Source organism: Ambystoma mexicanum, chromosome 12 (genome assembly GCF_040938575.1).
Source record: "Ambystoma mexicanum isolate Mex_15411 chromosome 12, UKY_AmexF1_1, whole genome shotgun sequence".
NCBI lineage: Eukaryota > Metazoa > Chordata > Amphibia > Caudata > Ambystomatidae > Ambystoma > Ambystoma mexicanum.
In genome coordinates this window covers 282,258,308-282,278,903 of record NC_090936.1, presented here as the reverse complement: position 1 = coordinate 282,278,903, position 20,596 = coordinate 282,258,308, and the positions used below count along the sequence as shown (strand labels likewise).

At 44.8% G+C, this 20,596-nt stretch overlaps 1 protein-coding gene across 2 annotated transcripts in view; it reads left to right on the top strand.

Annotated features, from left to right (window-relative positions):
* The window catches only part of GYS2 (glycogen synthase 2), a 919,141-nt gene that overhangs the window by 507,513 nt on the left and 391,032 nt on the right, over positions 1 to 20,596 (top strand). For both annotated transcript variants that reach the window (XM_069628441.1, XM_069628442.1), the window contains one exon: positions 10,347 to 10,467. In XM_069628441.1, coding sequence (XP_069484542.1) covers positions 10,347 to 10,467 — 121 coding nt within the window. The remainder of the gene's footprint in view (positions 1 to 10,346; positions 10,468 to 20,596) is intronic.

Below are 20,596 nucleotides of genomic sequence, written 5' to 3'. Positions count from 1 at the left end.
CTACATAGGGTTAGAGTAGACATAGCGCAGAGATATAAGGAGAGAGGGCGGTCTGTAGAAATAAGAACTGCTGTAAGGAACATGTTTTGGGGAAGTTAAGTCATTTTGTTATTTTCCAGCGATTACAGCTGGGAATTTTTGGTTCAGTGAATGCAAATGTTTGATAAGGAAAGAACATCTGAAATCCATTTTTGGGCAATTGTAAATCAACTCAGACAGACTTAATATATGTAGAACCAGTTTAAGTTGAAAGTAACGACATTGAAATGTGAGGTTTTATAACAATATAGTTTTCTTATTGAAGAGTTATCTAATCGATGAATTATGCAGATATGTGAGAATGTATTATTTACAAATGTGTTGTAAGACAGTGATAGGTACATATTAATGTTTTTGTATTTATTGCAGCCACCTCAGGAGGTTCCCACAGCATCAAAAAATTTACATTTCATGCCCGACATCATAAAAACAGTGTCCCAAATGATGTCATTTGAATTAATATTTTTAAAAATATATAAAGGATCAAAATTGAATATTGGAAAGAAAGGTGGTCATGCATGGCAATGTGGACCAGTCTCATCGAACAGCAGGTTCTGAGATGTTCAGTGTTTCACTCTGCCACCTTTGGGCACTTCCTCATGATATGATATGTGATAGGTTATTTATAACGCGCTTAATACCCAGAGGTTTCTAAGTGCGGACCCGGGGATTGAACCTGTGTTGCTCCGTGTCGTCTTGCTTCCAAGGCGAGGACGTTGCCGTTGAGCTATCATCACCGCCGTTTGGGATCATTCCATCTGTATATAAACTCTGCCCTCTCTTTCTCTTGTCAGGAGGGAGCTCTGCTCTTTCCTGTTCAGCCTTCCCTTTTGGTCAGAGATGTTGTTTTCACCTTATCTGTCTTCCTGCTCCGCCTTTTTCTTGGTCAAGCCTTCATCTTCACCTTCTCTATCGTTCCCTCATCAAAGCCCCCCGCCCCATGTCCTTTTCTTGACTAGGGTGGTGGCCAGGTCTCTATTGACCTGCCGTTTGGGATCCTCGTTAATCCCCTACCTCCTTACAATTTGCCTCCTCTACTGGAGTTAAAATTCAACACTCCACTCTGGGTCTTGCAGCTAGCACCAAAACCTTTCTCTCCTGTCTGGATAGTACAATCAGGTTTTTATACTCCAGGTCTTAATGCCAGGCCAGCAACCTTCCTCATTCTTCCAGTTATCTTCTTCCTCTTAAATTCCACAACTCTCCTTGTGTGTACCCCAAAACTCCCTTCCGCTATCGTTGTGGGAGCTGACACTTATATAGAATTTAGATGGACACTTTGGCTATGCTCCATGGCAGGGATGCATTGTAGTCCTAGGTTCATGGGGGGTCTGTGTTTGTTGCTGGCAAAAGGAGCTGCTTGTTTGTTCCCCTGTCTCTTGCTGGGGAGATTTCCTTTTCCGAAATGTGTTTTGGTGACCTCCTTTGAGCTCAGGGTATGTATTGAGCAGTAGTCCTGTGGAGTGGGAGCTTCGAAAAAACGTTTCTCCTTTGTTTGGTGCAGTGCTTTTATCCTTTCCCTTGCTTTTACTTGAAGCTGTGGCTGCAGGTGATTCTGTCTCTCTTCTGCTGGGAATTATGAGGGCGATATGAGGTCTCTCCTCCACAATGTTCCTTGGAGTGTGGGTTGGAAGGTGGGCTGTATATTTATGTCCATTAATTGTATGGGTGAGAACTGGTCTTCCAACTGCGACTCTGGATATCAAATGTGGGAGGGCTGCGTGTTCCCCCAAGAGCTATAAAACACTTCACTGAATTAGCCTGGTCTTCCTCATTATATTCCTGAGTCCAAATCTGTAAATGAGTTTTGCTAGTTCTGTCAGGATCTTCTTCTTAGGGAAGAGGGATTATTTGAAATATAGTGCCTTTCTTGTTGCAATGTTAACATTGTTTGAGCCTTCAGGCCCAGGAACATGTTTTCCAGCCTTCTTCTTGGCCTAGGTGACCCGAGTGGGTCTTCTGTATGGTGCATTGCCTCCCTGGTACAAAATCCAATACCCTCAGTCCATTCTGGGTTTTGGGTTTTGTACAAGGTGGAATTATGGGGCATGCTGGTTTTTCTTGTTTGCTTATCCCAATCGGATGGGTCGAGGGCTGATTTGCTTTTACTGCAGACAACTGCTGTCGTGGAACTGGGGATACCATACCGAGGTCAATATGGCTATTTCGCCAGATTCCACATGACTTTGCAAGCTGAACTTTTCATAGGAAATCTGAGAATTTCCAATCACATCTTTACTTGGTGTTGTCTATATCCCATGCGACCTCTCTCTCTACACAGAAGGTAGTTATCAATTCAGCCCTATTATAATTGTGAGCCTGGACTTTCTTCCCCCTTGGGTGTTTGGCTAGGCCACAGAACTTTGAAGTAGTTTATCATTATTAATTGAGAGGCAGTCATCAGTCTACTCTACGGTGATCTCCACAAGCCCATGAATAATAACAAATACTGTGTTGATGCACTTGTGTGACTGGGAGCAGAATAAAACATATCCAACACCTTAAGACTCCAAAGAGGGTCACACCAGAGGTTTTGATGGGTATTCTATAGACTGCAACAGAGAGGAATTTGTGGGAAATGGTGACGTTTTCTAGGATGGTAATGGAATTCAAGACTATGGGTGACGTTTGATTCGAGCTGAAAATAAGTTTAAGGAAGACAACACGTTCTAGATAAAGGTGTGTTGAACGATATGTTTTAGACACCAAAGGAAAGGAAGAGGCAGGAGATGATACAGGGGTTTCCTGGAGATCAAGCCCTGCCCCTGGCAGACCAGACAGTGCTGACTGTAGAACTGGCGGGTGCTGCTGAAGTCAAAGTCCACCACAGTGCAACAATCCCTCAGTTGCCACTCAGCTGAAGCACAATAGCCCTGTCCCGGCAGCTCGCCCCACTGCTCTCAATTCCCATCTTTGTCTCATCCGTCATCCTCCCTCCTCCTCCAGCACTTTCCGTCTGGAGCTGCTGTACCTAGCCGTGTCCACCCTGGGTTTAATAAAAGGCATTTCACAGTTTGCAAAGATCCCAACGATTTTGCAATCAGCACTTACTGCTGCCTTTCCTTTGTTCACACACTTGAGAAGAATGTACTGTATTCCAAGATGAGGCAAAAGTAATGTCTCAGTCTAATACCTCAATCCCAACCAGCACCTCAGTAATAGACATAAAACAAAGTGGTCATCTTTAAAGTAGGCTGTGGCCAATGGAATATTAATTGTGAGCAGTTTTCCATATGAATAAATATAATTATTCCTGTGACGAATCCCTGGATGTCGTCTCTTCTACCATGGGGGAAGACCCTTCCCATAGGGCCAGCTTGGTGTGGCCATAGTCCATACTGGGGTGGTACACTGTTGGAGGATCCCATGGGGAGGGGAAAACCCCTATGGGATGAGGGAGTACAAGTCAGGGAGAACACAGTATGTTCCCACTGCACCCCAACCTTCCTCACCCTTTTATCCATGAAGGATAACCCAGATACACACATTCCCATATATTCTTGTAAAGTAGAAAACATCACTTCCCCAAGAAATACTGAGACGAGAAAGGACCCTGAGTACAGCAATGACTGTAACACTGTGACGAGGAAGAAGTGCAGAGGACTGGAATGCTACAGTGAACCAGTACAAGCTCACTGGTCAATTCGAATCAAGCAAATGTGAATGCAACATAAAACGGGAAGAAGGACACAATGTAGAGAGACCCTACTAGCAGGAAATGGGATATTCGAATCCCAACAGTGAAGGAGACGGGGTACGGCATATACCGAGAGCGGGACGTTTAATCGTCTGTAGAGGCATTCCCAACATGTCCGTCATACTCAGAGGGCAGAGAAAAGCACACACCTGGGTGAATAGCTGACCAGGAATGGTGGAGCATGTGGAGAAGTTGGGACGTGCAGCCCAGAAGCCGGGAACTGCTGAGGAGCCACTGCAGTCCCTGTAAGTAACAGAAAGCAGCTGCAATGTCCAAAAGCACCCAGAGCTTGCTGGTAAGCTCTCCATAGAGGTCGGGGAGGCCAGGACGGTTGGCAGGAGACCTGAAAGAAGGGAGGACTACCAATTAGGACCCATGTCGGCTTAAAGCTATCCAACAATATTTTCATATTCACAGTATCTGGTGAGCTTGTATACCAGGAGGACAGAATTGGAGGGGAAATAGGTGTGAGTCTGGGACCCGCACCCACAAATCCAAACAAAGCTTCCAAAGAGATCTTCAAAGTCACAATACCTGGCAGACCAGGTGGAATGATATCAGAGAGACAGGTGCGAGTCTGGGACCTCCACCCTCGGAGCTCAACAAGACATCCAAGAGGATGATCATTGTCATAGAGCCTGTCAGGAGGGTAAACCAGATGGACAGAATCTAGCAGGAAACCCCTGTGAGTCAGGGACCCACACCCATAATTGGAGTAGACGTTCAAGTGAAACATCAGTGGAGAATGGCAAGGATAGAGAAGCACAATACCTCCTCTTTGTGAAAACATCTACAGCATTCTGAGAAATGGTGTCCAGTTAAAGGATCGATTACAAAAGGTTCGAATTATTTTTTTATTATATATTTTTTGGGGTTTACGTGTAGGTAAAAAAAGTGGTTTTTACCACAAAAACAGCGGTTGGAGGGGGGATCCCCCAAAAAAAAAATGTAAGAAAAAATAATATTTAGAACTTTTTTGTTTTCGGTCCTTTTGATTCGAACCTATTGTAATTCGAACCTTTTGATTCGAACCTTTGGCCTATAACCCTGAGAAATAGTAACTCAGGGGAAAGAACTGTGATGAATTGCAAAGCCAGAGAAGTACAATACCTCTGTTTTGCTAAGACATCTACAGCACCCGGAAGGTAGTAGTTCAAGTGAAACATTAGTAGTTCAAGTGAAACACTGAACGAAAATATCTTTAATAGAAAACTGAATGGTTGAAATTTCAGCTGTACCTAAATTACGTTCAGCTGAAAATTGGTTTCTTTTTTTAAAAAAGTATAGGAAAGGTGAAACCAAAAAAAAAAGTAAAGGAGCAGCGCTTTCCCACCCACTCCTGCACACTTCGGCCACTGGTCAGCACTCAAAGTCTTGCTTCCTTTTGAAAGCAAAATTCAAAAGGAAGCAAAACGAAACTGAATGCCAAATGTCCTGCTCTGCTCTCTCTCTCCCCTGTGGGCACAAGGGCGTGTGCTGCAGAGGCGGCCTGCCTGTTGTTACTTTTAGGAAAGGAAACAAAATAACACCATGCCACGCCCGCCCAGGCAGACCTGCGGCCATTGGCGCCATCAGGCTGAGAGGCAGCTGAGAGTGGAAATGTTCAAATCGACATGATTTATTATGTGTTTGAGTAATAAATCGGCCCCTAAGTGCTAATAAAAACCGGGCCACAGTCCAGTGAGCTCTAATTCTCTTCGGCCACAGGCCGATTGGCCGACTGCTCAATCTGATGCTGCTGATACCTGAGAAATAGAACTTTCATCTCGTGCTGGGAAAGCTCGCGATTGTGCTGTGCTCAGGAGTCCTGCCTTGTCCGGTGCTGAAAACATGGGGTAGGGAGACCACCGGCTACCACATCCTGACTTATCATTTATGAACACTTCTTTCTTTCTTGTGAATCCTATCCCACACTATTTGGTTGTAAGGATTGGCAATAGGTTTTTCCTTCTATAGGCCCTTTTATATGACAAGACGCGACTAGGACTGCCTTATTATTATTTGATGGTCATAGCTTGCTCCCATTTTAGATTTAGATTAGGCATTTTTCCAACCCGCATATACAGTTTAATAAACACCCTTGATTGCCTGTCTTTACTGTTGCCACCATTAGTTCCTCACAAACCCAACTGAGAGATAGATGGAGAGGAACTACAAGACCGCAGAGCAGTCAGTGCATCAGACTGGCAGTCCAGACGCTCTACATGACATGTACCATGTAATGTACCCTACATTTAACAAGCCACCATTATCCAATGCCAGAGAACATACAAGCTCCAACATGTACTATACTCTGAGCGGGCTGTCGTTACCAAATGCTGGAAATACTGCGGACGTAATGGAGAGTTGGTTTTAAAGAATGTTATGTTTTCTTAGCTGTAACCCAGCACCTGAAAAGGAAGCCAGTGTTGGCCCGGGGAACCAGATGAAGAGAGAACTAATGAAAGGGGAAGAGGGAGGAATAAAGGGGCATGGAAATCAATGCAGATTTGATGATTCTAGTGAGGTCAAGGTAGGAGAAGGAGGACCAACCAAGTGGAAGAAGGACGGTGCAGAGGAGCGTGAATGAGGACTGCTGAAAGAGTGTCCAAGGTGAGGTGTTCTTTGGTGGGAGAAAGTGGTACTTGGGTGTGAGAGTGCATGCAAGGTGAGGGAGTGAGAATAACAGAGGGAGAGTAGGGAATGAATGACACTGAGTGGAAAGGTGACTGAGAGAGACAGTATGGTGACTGTGGGGCAAGGTGTGGGTGGAGTGTAGTGTAGAGCTGTAGTGTGGAGGGGAGAGAGTAGTAGTGTGAATAGGAGAGAGAAGTTGTGTGGAAGGGAGACATTAGTAGTGTGAATGGGAGAGAGTGGTGTGTAGTCACAAGAGTAGTATATTGGAGGGGTGAGGGTTATAATAGAGAATGGAAGAGAGTAGGAGTAATAGAGAATATCAGAGGGAAGGAGGGAAAGAGCAAGAGAGGGAGAGACAAAGGAGAGTGGAAGGAAGAGATGGAGTACAGTAGAAGGAATAGAGAGGAAGGATAAAACATCAGGGCAAGGAGTATAAGAGCATGCACGGAAAAGAGAAAGAGAGAGAGAGAGAGAGAGAGAGAGAGAGGGAGACTGAGAGACTCTGAGAGAGACTCTGAGACTGAGAGAGAGAGACTGAGAGAGAGAGACTGAGAGAGACTGAGAGAGACTAAGACTGCCCTTAAGCCATCATGACCACAGCCTGTCTGTTATTAGACGGTAGGTGCGACCGATATCTGGTGGCCATCTTGGGGCTTAGGGAAGCCTGGATTAAGGAAGAAACTGCCTAGGGGAGACTAGAGGGAGATAGAGAGAGGAACGCCCTAAAGGGAAGCCCTTCACAATCCTTTCAATAAAAACACTTGAATTATCTTTGAGAGTTGGTGTATTCTTAAGGCTTAAGGCTAGAAGGGATGAGTGCGTATAAAACGTGAGTGCGTATCGAGCGCGAGTGCGTATAGAGCGTGAGTGCGTATAGAGCGTGAGTGCGTATTGAGCGTGACTGCGTAGAGAAATGGGGAAGTGTGTAGAGGGGGTGAGTGCATAGAGGGGGGTGAGCACGTAGAGGGGGGCAAGTACGTAGAGGGGACGAGAGCATACAAGGAGCGAGTGCATAGAGGGTGTGAGTGCGTAGTGTGGGGAGTAAGTAGAGGGGGTGAGTGTGTAGAGGGCGCGAGTGCATAGAGGGGGGTGAGCACGTAGAGGGGGCGAGTACGCAGAGGGGACGAGTGCGTAGAAGGGGTGAGTGCATACAGGAGGTAAGTGCGTAGAGGGGATGAGTGCATAGAGGGTGTGAGTGTGTATAGGGGGTGAGTACGTATAGGGGGGTGAGTCCGTAGAGGGGGTGAGTGCATAGAGGGAGCAAAGGCATAGAGGGGGTAAGTGCGTAGAGGGGGCGAGTGTGTAGAGGGGGCGAGTGTTTAGAGGGGGTGAGTTTGTAGAGGGGGCGAGTGCGTAGAGGGGGCAAGTGCGTAGAGGGGGCGAGTGCATAGAGGGGGTGAGCACATAGAGGGGGCGAGTACGTAAAGGGGACGAGTGCGTAGAGGGGGCGAGTGCATACAGGAGGTAAGTGCGTAGAGGAGATGAGTGCATAGAGGGTGTGAGTGCATATAGGGGGTGAGTATGTATAGGGGGTGAGTGCGTAGAGGGGGTGAGTGCATTGAGGGAGCGAAGGCATAGAGGAGGAAAGGGCATAGAGGGGGTGAGTGCGTAGAGGGGGTGAGCGCAGAGGGTGAGTGTGTAGAGCGTGTGAGTGCGTAGAGGGTGTGAATGCGTAGAAGGGGCGAGCGCGTAGAGGGGGCGAGTGCGTAGAGGGGGTGAATGCATAGAGGGGGCGAGTGCGTAGAGGGGGCAAGTGTGTAGAGGGAGCGAGTGCATAGAGGGGGTGAGTGCGTAGGGGGGGTGAGTGCATAGAGGCCAGAATGCATGAATGCGTGACCGAAATATATGGAGCAGACTGAGATGCATGGAGTGCATAGGAGTGCATGGAACGGACGAGAGCTTGCGACGCATATAGTATGATTTAGGAATGCAGAGAATGTCTGAAAGGGCATATAACCCATCTTATCCCACCATCACGCTTACTCTCTCCTTACATCACCACTCAACTAAAACACAGTGATACTATGTCACCATTCGGTATAACTGTTCTCATATCAACACTCGCCGCTCACTCCACACCATTCTAAGTAATCACTGCGGCTAATACACCACCCAGCCAGGCGTTCTTCTCAGGCCTAACGCAGCCACATCCGATCTGGATAAATCCTGCCAGAACGAACACATACTCCTGACCTCTCAACCAGCACACCTACCGCTAGAAAGCAGCTAGTACACGGATACCGCACAAGCTGCACACATACCCGGTGCTCACATGCACCCTTTATGACTCTCTCTACTCTCTACTGATATGAACTTCGGTTCCCAAGGGCGTTCAACCTAGCAGCGCCTTCAGACCATACCAATGGTATATAAGGCGCTATATAAATGCAAAATAACAATACCAAAAACATAGGTGTGTATGCAGGAACTTTCAAAGGTAAATTCCCCTAAGCCATACTGTGGGACATTCAGGAAATGTAGCACAACATAATGGGAAACAGTCACGGTATTGCACTGGCAAAGTCCCCTGCCTTGTTTTGAGCCTGATAGTGGGGTGATTGAAGGGGCAAGGTACTTTACTAAGCTAGTGGATGATGGGCCCAAGGTCAGTATTGGAGAATCCCCTGGTCATCCCAATTTGGCCCCCTTCCTGCAGAAAGGAGAATCATCACTGATACTCAATCATAGCCCGTTGCCCTTCTAGGGAAAGATGTATATGCCAAAAAAAACAAAGTATTCCCACCAAGGAGGTCAGGACTTCTTGCCTTAATATTCCCAAAACAGTGAAACCTGAGTATGCAGTTGTCCGACTTGATTCCAGCACAACTTATTTAACAGAAATAAAAACTGCATTTGTGATTCCCAGCTACAGACAAAACAACACTTCACAAGTGTTAACCCACCAGCAGGATTCATATGTGACCTTCCTCCCGGATAGAGGCACTAGTCCATCTCCGGATGGGAAATTGGGCTTTTATAACCACTGTCCAGCCTTCCTACATAGAAGCAACACTAGCTTGTAGCAAAGCTAAGCCACAGCAGTACTTCAAATCAAGCCAGTGGCATATCAAAGTAAGTAAAAAGGTACACATGAAACCTAGTCCAAACTCAGACTAGGGAAGGAGAAAAATGGGATTAAAAGAGGTGATGAAGAAAGGGGTAGTGTGAGTGTTTGATGCAATCGAGGAGCAGAGTTGAAGAGATTTGGCATTGGGTTAAAGAGCAACGGAGGGTGAAAGGAAGAGAAGAGTAGAGGGTGCAAAGAGGAAAACAGCAGTCATCAGTGTATCATTCAGAGGCAAGTGCGAAGCAGATGGAGAGGGAGAAGACTAGTGGCATTCTAACTAGACAGAGGAGGAAGGTATGAGAGGGAATGTTTTGTCCACATTAGGGGTGAGGCCCTGAATTGAGATGGCTGAGCCCAGTGTGGGAGGAGGAACATGCGAGTGGCAGGACGATGAGGTGGGTCAGCATCTGTACAGATTAAGAGAAGTATATCAGTGGGTGGACATCAGGACCCGATGGAAGAGAAGTGATTAAACTGTCACCAGCACTCTATGGAAACTCCGATGAGAAGGCCTGTTGGCTTGCCATGCTAGAGCTATTACTGCACGCTGTGATTGAGACACAGCTGCAACAGCTCCAGTGACTGGATGTGGGAGGATGCCAGCCATATTCATAAAGAGAAACAGCAGGACTATTGCGGAAACCAAGACACCAACAGACGGAGGGCTGTTGAGTTACCCCAAAATCCTTGTAAACATGTTTCGAAGATGAACCCTTTTGTTCGAGTTAATGAACAAAGGAGGAAAGACTTTGATGAACTTTGGGTTACTGGACGCTGTGCAGAGCTCACCCAGTCACATGACACTCATTACTGTATTCAAATTGTGTGTGTGGTGGTCTATATATAGCTTGATATTCAATCACTGTTTTTTGTATGTAACGACAGTGGTGATAGTAGTAACAATCATTTGTTTTGCATTTATTTTAGCCATCTCGACTTTAACCTTGACAAGACCTTTTTTTTCTTCATTGCCGGGAGATATGAATACACCAACAAAGGAGCTGACATTTTCTTAGAGGCCTTGGCCAGATTAAACTTCCTTCTTAGGGTAAGCAACTTTTAAGAATATTCTAAATGTGAATCAGTATGCAGTTTTGTATGACACATAGAAGTGACTTAATTCCAACTAATCACACTTATGTGTTCAACTTTTTAGATTAATTAACATGATACCCAGGTTAGGCAATGTTAGACTTCCAATTACTGAGTTACTATAGATTAACATTTCTGAATCCCCTCTGAAATCAAACTTTTTAACCTGGTGAAATAATGTCATTGTTAAATAGTGTGGAACCGTTAAGTATCACATACATTACTGTACATAAGATTGAACGTTACAATTTTACAATTTCCTTTATTTAGGATTATTAAGTGTTGGATTAAGTCTTTGATTTTAAAATGCAGTTAAGTGCTAGAGGCAATAGGCAATAGGCGAAACGCCTGAAGGAAAAACCTGTTGTAAAACACATTTAAAAATGAATGAGAATGAAACTCAAGCAATTCCAGAAAAGAAGACATATTAAATAATTCTTTTAGAAACTTGAATGTGATTGCCGCAGAGAGATACTGAGTACCCAAAATGGTGCACAAAGGAAGGGCTAGTGGGCACGAGGGAGATAAAGTCAGTGAGAGCTGCCTACTGTCAAAAAGACATTTGAAAACAGTGAGCCAAAAGGTGAAAGTACCTCTCAATAGATCCAGTAGGAATCGCCAGATATCTACCTGAGAATAAGTCACTTGGCATACTCCAAAACCGAACACAAAACATAGGATATGAACTTATAAAATGTGTTTAACAAAAGTGGGAGAAACCGAGGAATCTAGCATTGTTATTTCAGTGAAGTCTAATGAAAGTTTTCTTTATGGCTGTTGAGACTAAGAAAGCATTACTTTGCTCTATAAAGTTTGCAGAGGGGAGCCAGGACCGGGAATGCAGGAGAAATACCCGTCCTTCTCATTAGAATTTTAGACATTTGTTGAACCAGACTATGGCCTAGAGGCCCATGCGGGGAAACCAGAGAAGAACCAAGAAGGATATAGAACATTTGTTTGGGGAAAGAGGTCAGCTACCAGAGCAAACCAAGTCGAATTGCTGATCCCTACTGATATTGTCCCTTTGTTTTCTCTAGTGGTAGGGCCAGTTAGATAATATAGGTTTGGACAGATTATTTTGGTGAATCATCCTGATGAGCACTTTAACTTTAAGTTCAAAGATAGGGAAGTCCCTTACAGCAATAGGGCCAGGCGAGGAGTTCTTTTTTTTTAGTTAAATGGGCACTTCCATTCAGAAAATTGTCTTGTTGTAATAGTCCTCTTTCTGGATCACCACAGTATCAATGCAAAGCAGACCAGGGAAGAGAAGGGATTCCAGGCCTCTCTCTTGCTCAAAGCAATGTCAGAGCACTCAGGCTCATTCAAAGCTCCTATTGACCTGCCCAGTGTGCTCATTTTCATTCACAAAATCAAAGGGGACAGGGATGTTGTTGAGGAGAGAGAAAGAGAAAGCAGGTACTGAACAATGAGCATTTATGTCCCTGCTCCCCTCTTGCCTATCCCGCCATCCTCTGCAGCGAAGTTGGGGCCAGGGATGTAGATGGGGCATGAGCTATGTAGAAATACCAATCTTCAGCCTCCTACCAACCTGCCAATACTTTCGTCCTCCATAGTCTTGCTGCTAAAGGAAAGTTGCATGGGGAGCTATTGTGATGGGCGGATCGCAGATATTCTCCATTCCTCTGCTGTGACTGGCTTCTCTATGTGGGTAAACGGTAGAAGAAATTTTCAAATCTGCATAATTGAATATATAGACACCAGGAGGGGGCTATCTGGGTCTTTAAAAGCAATCTGAACTATGGTTGACTCACGAAGGTGAGTTTCAACAAACTTTATTGTTACATATACAACCCCCCCCCCGCAGTGTGTCCTTATATCATATGCTCTCTTCCAACCGCCTCTACCACTCTCCCACATTCCATCCAAACCTTGTACAGTTTCAAGACAAAGGAACCAATCAAAGGGCTGTGCTCATACCGATGAGGAGTTAGGGAATAAAAGTTAGTAAGCAGAATAACAGGGAAGACCAAGGAAAGGAGGAAAATGAAGATGGTGGGGAGGAGTCAAGGAGTGGAGGCAGGTAGAGTAGAAGGGCAAGGTAACAGTGGTCATTGAGTGGAACCATGTAAATCTTACAGAGCTATTGCATGGTACAGCCCCATTCCAATTTCGTACACTAGCGTGTGACGAGAGTAGGGAAAGTTAGGTAGTCCCTGAGGGAGTAGGTGAACCTTTTTAGGATAAACAGTATTAGAATAAGCCAGACATTAGACAATAGAGGTCAACAATAAATGGCACTTGCCGAGGTTACAGATGCCGGGGCTAGGAAAGAGGTTGTGGAAAGACAAGCGAGAGGGACAGCCATAGTTCCACTTCTAAAGCCCTTTTCCAGCCGGTAGATCCTATTGAACCTCATGTTTTTACACTGAAAAACCTATCCACTAACAGGAAGAACAGTTGATGCACCTTTATTTTAACTTCCAATGAAATCCTTAAAACCTCTGTGAGACTCTGTGAGCTATTAAAGCTATGACCAGCAAGTTTTTCATTTAATATGTTTAGGCAATGCCACCAATACCTTTCCCTGACTTTCCTGTTGGTGCTGGTGATGCCCGGTTGTTCCAAATGAGCCACTTGTGTTATCCTGTCCCTAGTGGGTGTAGGCGGTGTGTGTCCCCAGAGCAGCAAGCTGATATCTACAGACAATTCATCCTTGACCTCCCAGTCAGGTACGGTCTGATTGTCCATGTATATTTTTAAGGCCACCCTTCATTGTTCGAGTGCATCACCTTTATTAGAGTACTATCTTTAAGTAACTCACTCTCTCATTCTTGTCTGGAGATCTCTGCATTCGAGATCAGCAACACGCTGGTAACCACTTCCATTACAGAACCTTTCTCATCCTCAGCGGGCATGCGCAAAAGGAAATCAGGCACCCTTTGAACTCTTAGTAAGTATTCAATACGAAAGTCACATTCCTGAGGCTTCAATCTCAACCGTTCTATGCACTATGGGCTTGGACATTCCTTTGATAGACAGGACCTCAATGAGAGGCTTGCAGTCTGTGTAAACCAGAAATGGTCTTCCCTGTATATAACAACAAAAGTAGTGTATTCATCAAACACATGCAAGCAATTCCACTTCGATAACTGAATAACTGGCTTCAGTTTCTGTGACAGAGAGAGGCATGGAACACTACTTTTTATTTTCCTTGTTCTCCTTTGGAAAGTACAGCACTCAGTCCCCCAGAACTGGCATCTACTGTCACTAATACTGGTTTACCTATCATGAACCCACCTAGTCCTCAGGTGCTACGGATTTCCTCAATGCTTCCTCCCATGCTTAAATCCACGGGAATTTTACAAGTTGTTCAGCAGTGCGCGTAGAAGCATTGTAATCGCTGCAAAATTGCTTATGAATGTATTATAATACTCTGCTAACCCCACGAGGGATTGTACCTTATCTTCGTTCTATGGCTGTGGGGACTTCCTACTGGCTTTAATAGCATCTCTTTTTGGTTTATAACCTTGCACCTTTATGACATGGCCCAAGTATACTTCACTAGCCCTGAACCTGCATTTGGTCACCTTGATTGTTAATCCTTGGTCTTTGAGTCTACCATAAACTGCTTGTAACATTGCGTTGTGTTCGGCTTCCCCTTTACTATACACTTGAATATCATCTTAATACACTATGGTGCCCTCTGCCCCTTTTAGGATGCAGCTCATTGGCCTTTGAAATTCGACTGCCCCAGATGCTAGTCCAATAAGCATCCTGCAATACCAAAACAATCCAAAGGGTGGACGAAGGATGTGAAGTGTATGCAATCTTTAGCTAACATTGGATTTTATGACACACTGCAGACAAATCTCGAGATGTGAATGGATCTGCTCCACATGTGCAGATCCACATGTCTGTAATGATGGGTAAGGAAAATTTGCCCACAAGTATATTTTTGTTTAAATCCCTTAAGTATACACATATTCTGTTCTTTCATGTTTTCTTAAGGGCCACCACAATTGGACAAAGCCACTCTGCAGCCTGGATGGGTTCAATTATGCATTCTGTTACTAAGCGTTTGAGTGCTTTCTTAAAATCTTGCTTCAACACTAACAGAATTGTCAGCACTTTGAGACACTGAGGGAGCTCCTGGTTTTAGTACGATTCTGTGGCAGTACCCTCTAAGGCATACAAAGGATGTGTTTAATGCTTTGTGATTTCTCGCCCAGTGGATTTTCCAGCCTGTCTCTGCCACTGGTACTTCTTTAGTGATAGCTAATTTAATATTCAGTGATGCCTTATCACTCCAGCCCAGTACTTCCACACCCTTCTTCACTAACAAACCCCTCACTGTGGCCATTCTGTCTCTGAATTCCACATGGAAGTATTGCAGCATGTTTATGCATGTGCCCTCGATCCTCCCTGCTCTCTGGGTGACAGGTTTGTTCAGGAGTATATTGAGCCCAGCTTCTTCCAGGCCCCTTCACTGATCCTTAGTTATTATTGAATATTGAGAACAACTATATCAATCATATTCGAGACCAGGATTCTGCCTGTGTGTAAGATAGAGCACGAACACTTGCTGCACTTGTGATATTCAGAGACAGAATGGCCACTGTCACAGATGGCTTCAATAATTCAAGGACTCTGATATGCAGTGGCAATTTATTTACAGAGTTCATTATTTGTCTGATGATTGACTGCAGGAAGGCCTGACTAAGGGGGGTTCAATGGTGTACCCCTCAATCAACCATGGACTCCCTCCACCTTAGCTCAGGCTTCCCTATCTCGAACAGGTTGGAGTGAAAGACTAGTGATTGGTAACCTCTACTGTCTGGTTCTATTCTGTATTTTGATGAAGACATAATGGCCATAGCCTTATCTAACTTACTACCTCTGGGACTTTCTAAGGAATCACTACTGTGATGATATGAAATATGTTTAAGATAGTGTCTTCTCCCTCTCACCTCTTTCTTTCCTTTAGCTAATCTTGTCCCTCCTTCTCTATCTAGCTCCAGTTCTCCAACTCTCTCTATCTTCACCTTTCTTTTTCTCTCTTCTCTCTCCCCTGAATTTCCTGGGACCCCTCTCTCGCCTTTCCTCATACCTCTATACCCTTGCTTCCTCCTTCCCCCTCTCTCCGTCCCTCCTAGTGCTCGCTCATTTCTCTACAACCTCTCCCACTACACCTATTTCCTCTCTCCTACTCCCCCTTGTCTCTCTTTAATTCAGACTCCCTCTCTCACTCCCCCTCTCTCCGTACCAATCTTACCTTCCACTATCTATTTTTACTTTCTACTCTCTCTCTCCTTCCTCCCACACCCATGTCTATGACCACTTACTCTAACAATGACTCTCATGACAGCCACTCCATTCTCTCAAGCTTGATACCACTCTCTCCACACACAGAATACCAACCTTACATGCACTGTCATCCACCACTTACCGCAACTGCTCCGCACTAGACTGCAACTTCTGGGCCTCAACTCTCCTCCTGACCTCACTCGAACACCCTTCATCTTCTCTTGTGAGTGTGTGTCTTTTATGACTGGGCTTTCCTTGGTTTCTACTTCCTCCACGTTTACATTGGTCTTTATTAACACCTAACCACTCTGGCTAATCTACCCCTACGCTTTCCCAGGGGGCTGGATTACAATGGCACACAGCTTTAAAAAGAAACACCGGGCCCAACCCCCTTTTTTTCAAGGTCATTTTTGGGGATTCTGTGGCCCGGTTTCTTCAGTGTTTTGCCATCTTCACATCCTTCCTTTAACCCTGGGAAGTCGTTGTCCCTGCAGGTTGTCAGAATGGTGTCAGATTATCAAGAATCACAATCAGCATCTCTGCTTCTCTGCATGGTGTGCTCCCATGTTGATGTGTTGGAATCTGGGAACTGGGGTCCTGTAAGTAACAAGAAAGAACTCTGGCCAGAAAAGAGTGTGATAAACAGTGGCACCAACTTTGTACCATACAAGGCACACTCAGGTTGTTCAAGGACTGATACCCCCCCTCCTCCCAACTTCCTCACCCCAGCTCTGGGTTAGGATCGGCTCTGGCATACTGTGAGGAACTGCCATCTGGAAAGCCCTGGCTTTTTTTATTTGTATTAAATAATGAAATGATGCAGGTCATTCCATCTTAGAAATGGTAATCTGCTAATCAGATTCCCCTTTCATAATCTCCATGACAAAAACATGGTGTGTAAATGTGCCCTACTGCATCAGCTCCCGGATCTGCAGACCCTTCTTTAGCCATGGTAAAGAGCAGGTTCAGAGGAAACAATTGCCAATTTAACAGCTGCAGTGACAGCCAAATCTCTCCAGCAAATATGCTGCATTTAAGACATGCACCCCTGTTCTAAAAGCTCATTATTATGAGTTTACTGCCCTGGTTGCCGATACATCTTTAAATATAGGCCATAAATGAGTTACAGTATGGTGGATGGTATTTCTCATAATTATTACAGCCACTGCAATTTTATATCACACATGTCAACTCTGTGAGCCCAGCTGAGCTGTGAAAGGATTATGTGTATTCTCCCCAGATACGCTGCCCTTTCTACTGTTAGCAGGGCTGAAGCATTTGTGGATTGCCTCTCTTTGTTTCTTTGTGAAGACAGGTAACACCCTCCCCAGAGAGACAACCACTCCACAGGACGTTGTACTGGAAACAGGAATCAAAGGGCACACCCATCCTCAAATCGAGCAGCTTCACACCAAGGTGCTGCCTATCAAAAGGCCTTTGATTCTATTGAGAAGCGAATTGGTAGGGGTTAGTGTAGATAGAAGAAGCGCTTTACAGCTAGTTGAAGATTCCACCATATTGTTTCTCTTTGACTCTATCTTTCCTTCTTGTACTTCCTGTAACACCAAGCGCTTGGGGTGTGATATCAGAAGGCAAAGTCCACTTGTTCCAAGACACGGATTGAACCCCCAAAGAAGGCTAGGTTTAGACCAATCACCTGAGGGCTTTTTCCTTTAAAAGAAGGGGTCTCTCACCAGTCTTTCAATCAACTCTGGACTTCAACCCTTCAAGAGGGTTTTGTTGGACCCTGTTGGGATAAAAGTCATCTGCAAAGTCATCCAGTTGTGAGGTGAAGCCAGATGTTGCTCTCAGAATCTGATAATCCCTATTCAATCTCCCCACCTGTATCTTCAGGTGATTCTTCTTGTGGCTCACCCTTCTTCTTTCTTCTTCTCTGCCCACGTTTCTTCTCTTTCTTCATGAAGAGATAAGGGCAAGCTACTCTGGAGGCCTCTTTGCCTGGTTGGACCAACAAGCCTGGCAGTAGGGACTCTGTGGAACCAACCCCTCCAAACAGGGAAAAATCCTTACGGCATAAAAATCCCTGATCTGCCTGGTGTAGCTTCCGATATAGTTGCCCTGTGGCTGGTATGAGGCTGTAGCTTGCCAGGTGGAAGTAGTCAACAATCCCTGGAATGTAGATCTGGCCGTCCGTAATCTGATCTTGGTCCAGAGAATCGCGAAGGAGATGTAGAAGCGTGGGCAAAGGAAAACAGTAAGTGGAAATGGACCAGTGACCAAGGAAGGAAAGTAGGCAGAGAAAAGCAGAAGGAACAGAGAGACGTAGTCCGGCAAGCTGAGATGAGCAGATGGGGTAGCCAGTCAAAATCCAGCAAGCGGAAGCAAGCAGATGGGACAGCAAGCCACAGGCCACTAGGAAGAGGAAGGAAAGTTTGCAAGTGTAGACACAAAGTACAAGACAGGTAAGCAAGCGAAAACTCAGCAGCGTCTTACCCGAAGAATGAGGTTGCAATGCTGCGAGTGAGGGACAGGACGATGGAAATACATGCAGTGGCCATCTTGGAAAAACACTAGAACGCTGATGTCTGTTCGGTAAGAGAGTGTGATGGAACATTAGCTCTGCCGCCAACATCTCCAGAGGCTCCAGCGTTTGGTCATGACCATTGCAAGGCAGAGACAAGCTTTGTCCCTTGAACATTCCCAGGGATCCTTGAGTGTGAACTGATGCTGGAACAAGACCTGCATATCTGCCAGCACAGTGGTGCATGGGGCCTCGCCGTTCTTAAGGACTCCCGGAAGGTGTGTGCCAGCTGATTCCATCTTTAGGAGTCCAAGAAAAAAACTAATCTTGTCTCTGAGACCCTGTAGCTCGACTCTCAACTCCTGAAAGCGAAGACAGCCAGGATTCCTGCCAGTTTGCTGTGAGCCATGATTCAAGTGTGTTCAAACCAGATCAAACTACCAGGACCCTCCGGAGCTGTCTTTGGTACTCGCTGATCTTCAATTCGCTGTCCTACACATTTGAACCTGTTCGTCGCAGCACCACACCATCCAAAACCATGTTAGTACCTCTGCTTGAATGTAGAACGGCTACATCTGTACTGCTCAAAACTGCTGCTTGAACCTCCAGCTTCTTCGACTACTGAATGAGTCGCCTATCGAACTGACACTGGTGTTCTTTCCGAACTGTGTTCTTCAAGACCCTTTATCCAACCAACAAATTTGGGTTGTATTTGATAAACTCACCTACAAAAATCCTGCGGCTGAAAAGCCATTTCTGTTGCACTTATCAGTGCATATATATGCCGGGGGAGACCTCCCATATTCCCCTTGATATAAATTAATACCCTAACTCACCCCCCACATATATATGCATTGAAAAAAGGTGAAGAAAGAATTTGTTTTTGTAACTGGGGATTTTGTAGGCGACATTATAACTGGATACGCTCATTTGCAGATCCTGTCATCAGCCCATTAGCCATTGAGCCTCGACTACTAAACCTGATGATCTGCATGATACGCATCACTTGAGTAACGTTTTGAACTGCAGCTTTTTTCAGTTCGACCCAGTTGTGACATCTGCTTGCCATTGGACCAACGCGGCTATCGCATTTATACCACATTAAACCACTGAACAGCACCGAGTAGCCAGGTTTGCTGTTGTCAAACTGGCAAGACACTACAAAGGAATTGACTGATATCTGCCCCCTTTTTCCATGTTGGGCCCTAGAGACTGTCCAAGTCAGGTTAATACCTTTTTGCAACTCAAAAACATATCCTTTGAATGTTGTACTTTGTATGCCTTTTCTCCCTGTCTCATTACCCAAACTGCTGCCTCTTGCTATCTTGCATATTTGGTTTTCTTTCTATAGAGGTGGAGTTTTACAATATTTTATAGTTTTAGTAATCATTGTACATGGTGTATTTAATTACAGTATATATATATATATATATATTTTTTTTTTTTATATATATATAAATTTGATTGAGCATTCCTTTATTTTGGACTTTTGTACTTTGTGCTTTGAGTTGCTTGTGAACCTCATTCACTATTATACTCTGTAAAGAGTATAATCTTCCCTTGGCCCACGTTACCAAAAAAGATGTAGGAGGTATATCTTATAATTGCGTCTGTTTTACCTTTATGATTGTGTTGGCTCTTGGTTTGTAGAAGGGTGAGGGATCAGTAGGCACTTTAGCTTCTGCTCGTCCTTGTGCTCTTGCAGGGCAGAAGTCAATTTGTCACACATGCGCCCTAGTAGGGTGGCTAGCACAGATCGGGAGGGGTGCCTGCTCTCACTGAAGGGGTCAAGCCTTTGAACCTGTCCCACCACAGTGAAGTTTTACATCCAGGGAGGGGGCTCTAAACATTCAAAGGCCCTCTTAGATCGTTATGCTATTAGTATGTATGATTATTTGATCTATGATAAGTTGGTCCATGGTTATGGCTGTGCCAAATTTGCAGGAAACAGCCAACCTCATATTGCGTTTTCATATTAATGAGGTTGATCTAAGGAGTAGTACCGGTAACACTACAAATGTAACTGGATTGGCCTTTCTTTTTAGCGATGACCTTTGCACATATCTCGGTGTGTTCTACTTTCTTAGCGATTGCCAGGTTTTCCTCCAAAGATTGGTCTGCACACATCCAAAGGCGAACTTGAATCTTCAAGTTATTATTGTATATGATTATTTGATCTCAAAAATGTTCCTCTATGGTTATGCATGTGCTAGTTTTGCAAGAAACGGGTTGCGTAGAGCTGAAACGTATTATTCTGCACTTTCTCACAGTCTTTGCTTCACAAATAAAGATTAAACCTATTAATAGTTATGTTGGTTTTTAGTGAGTAATAAGTGTC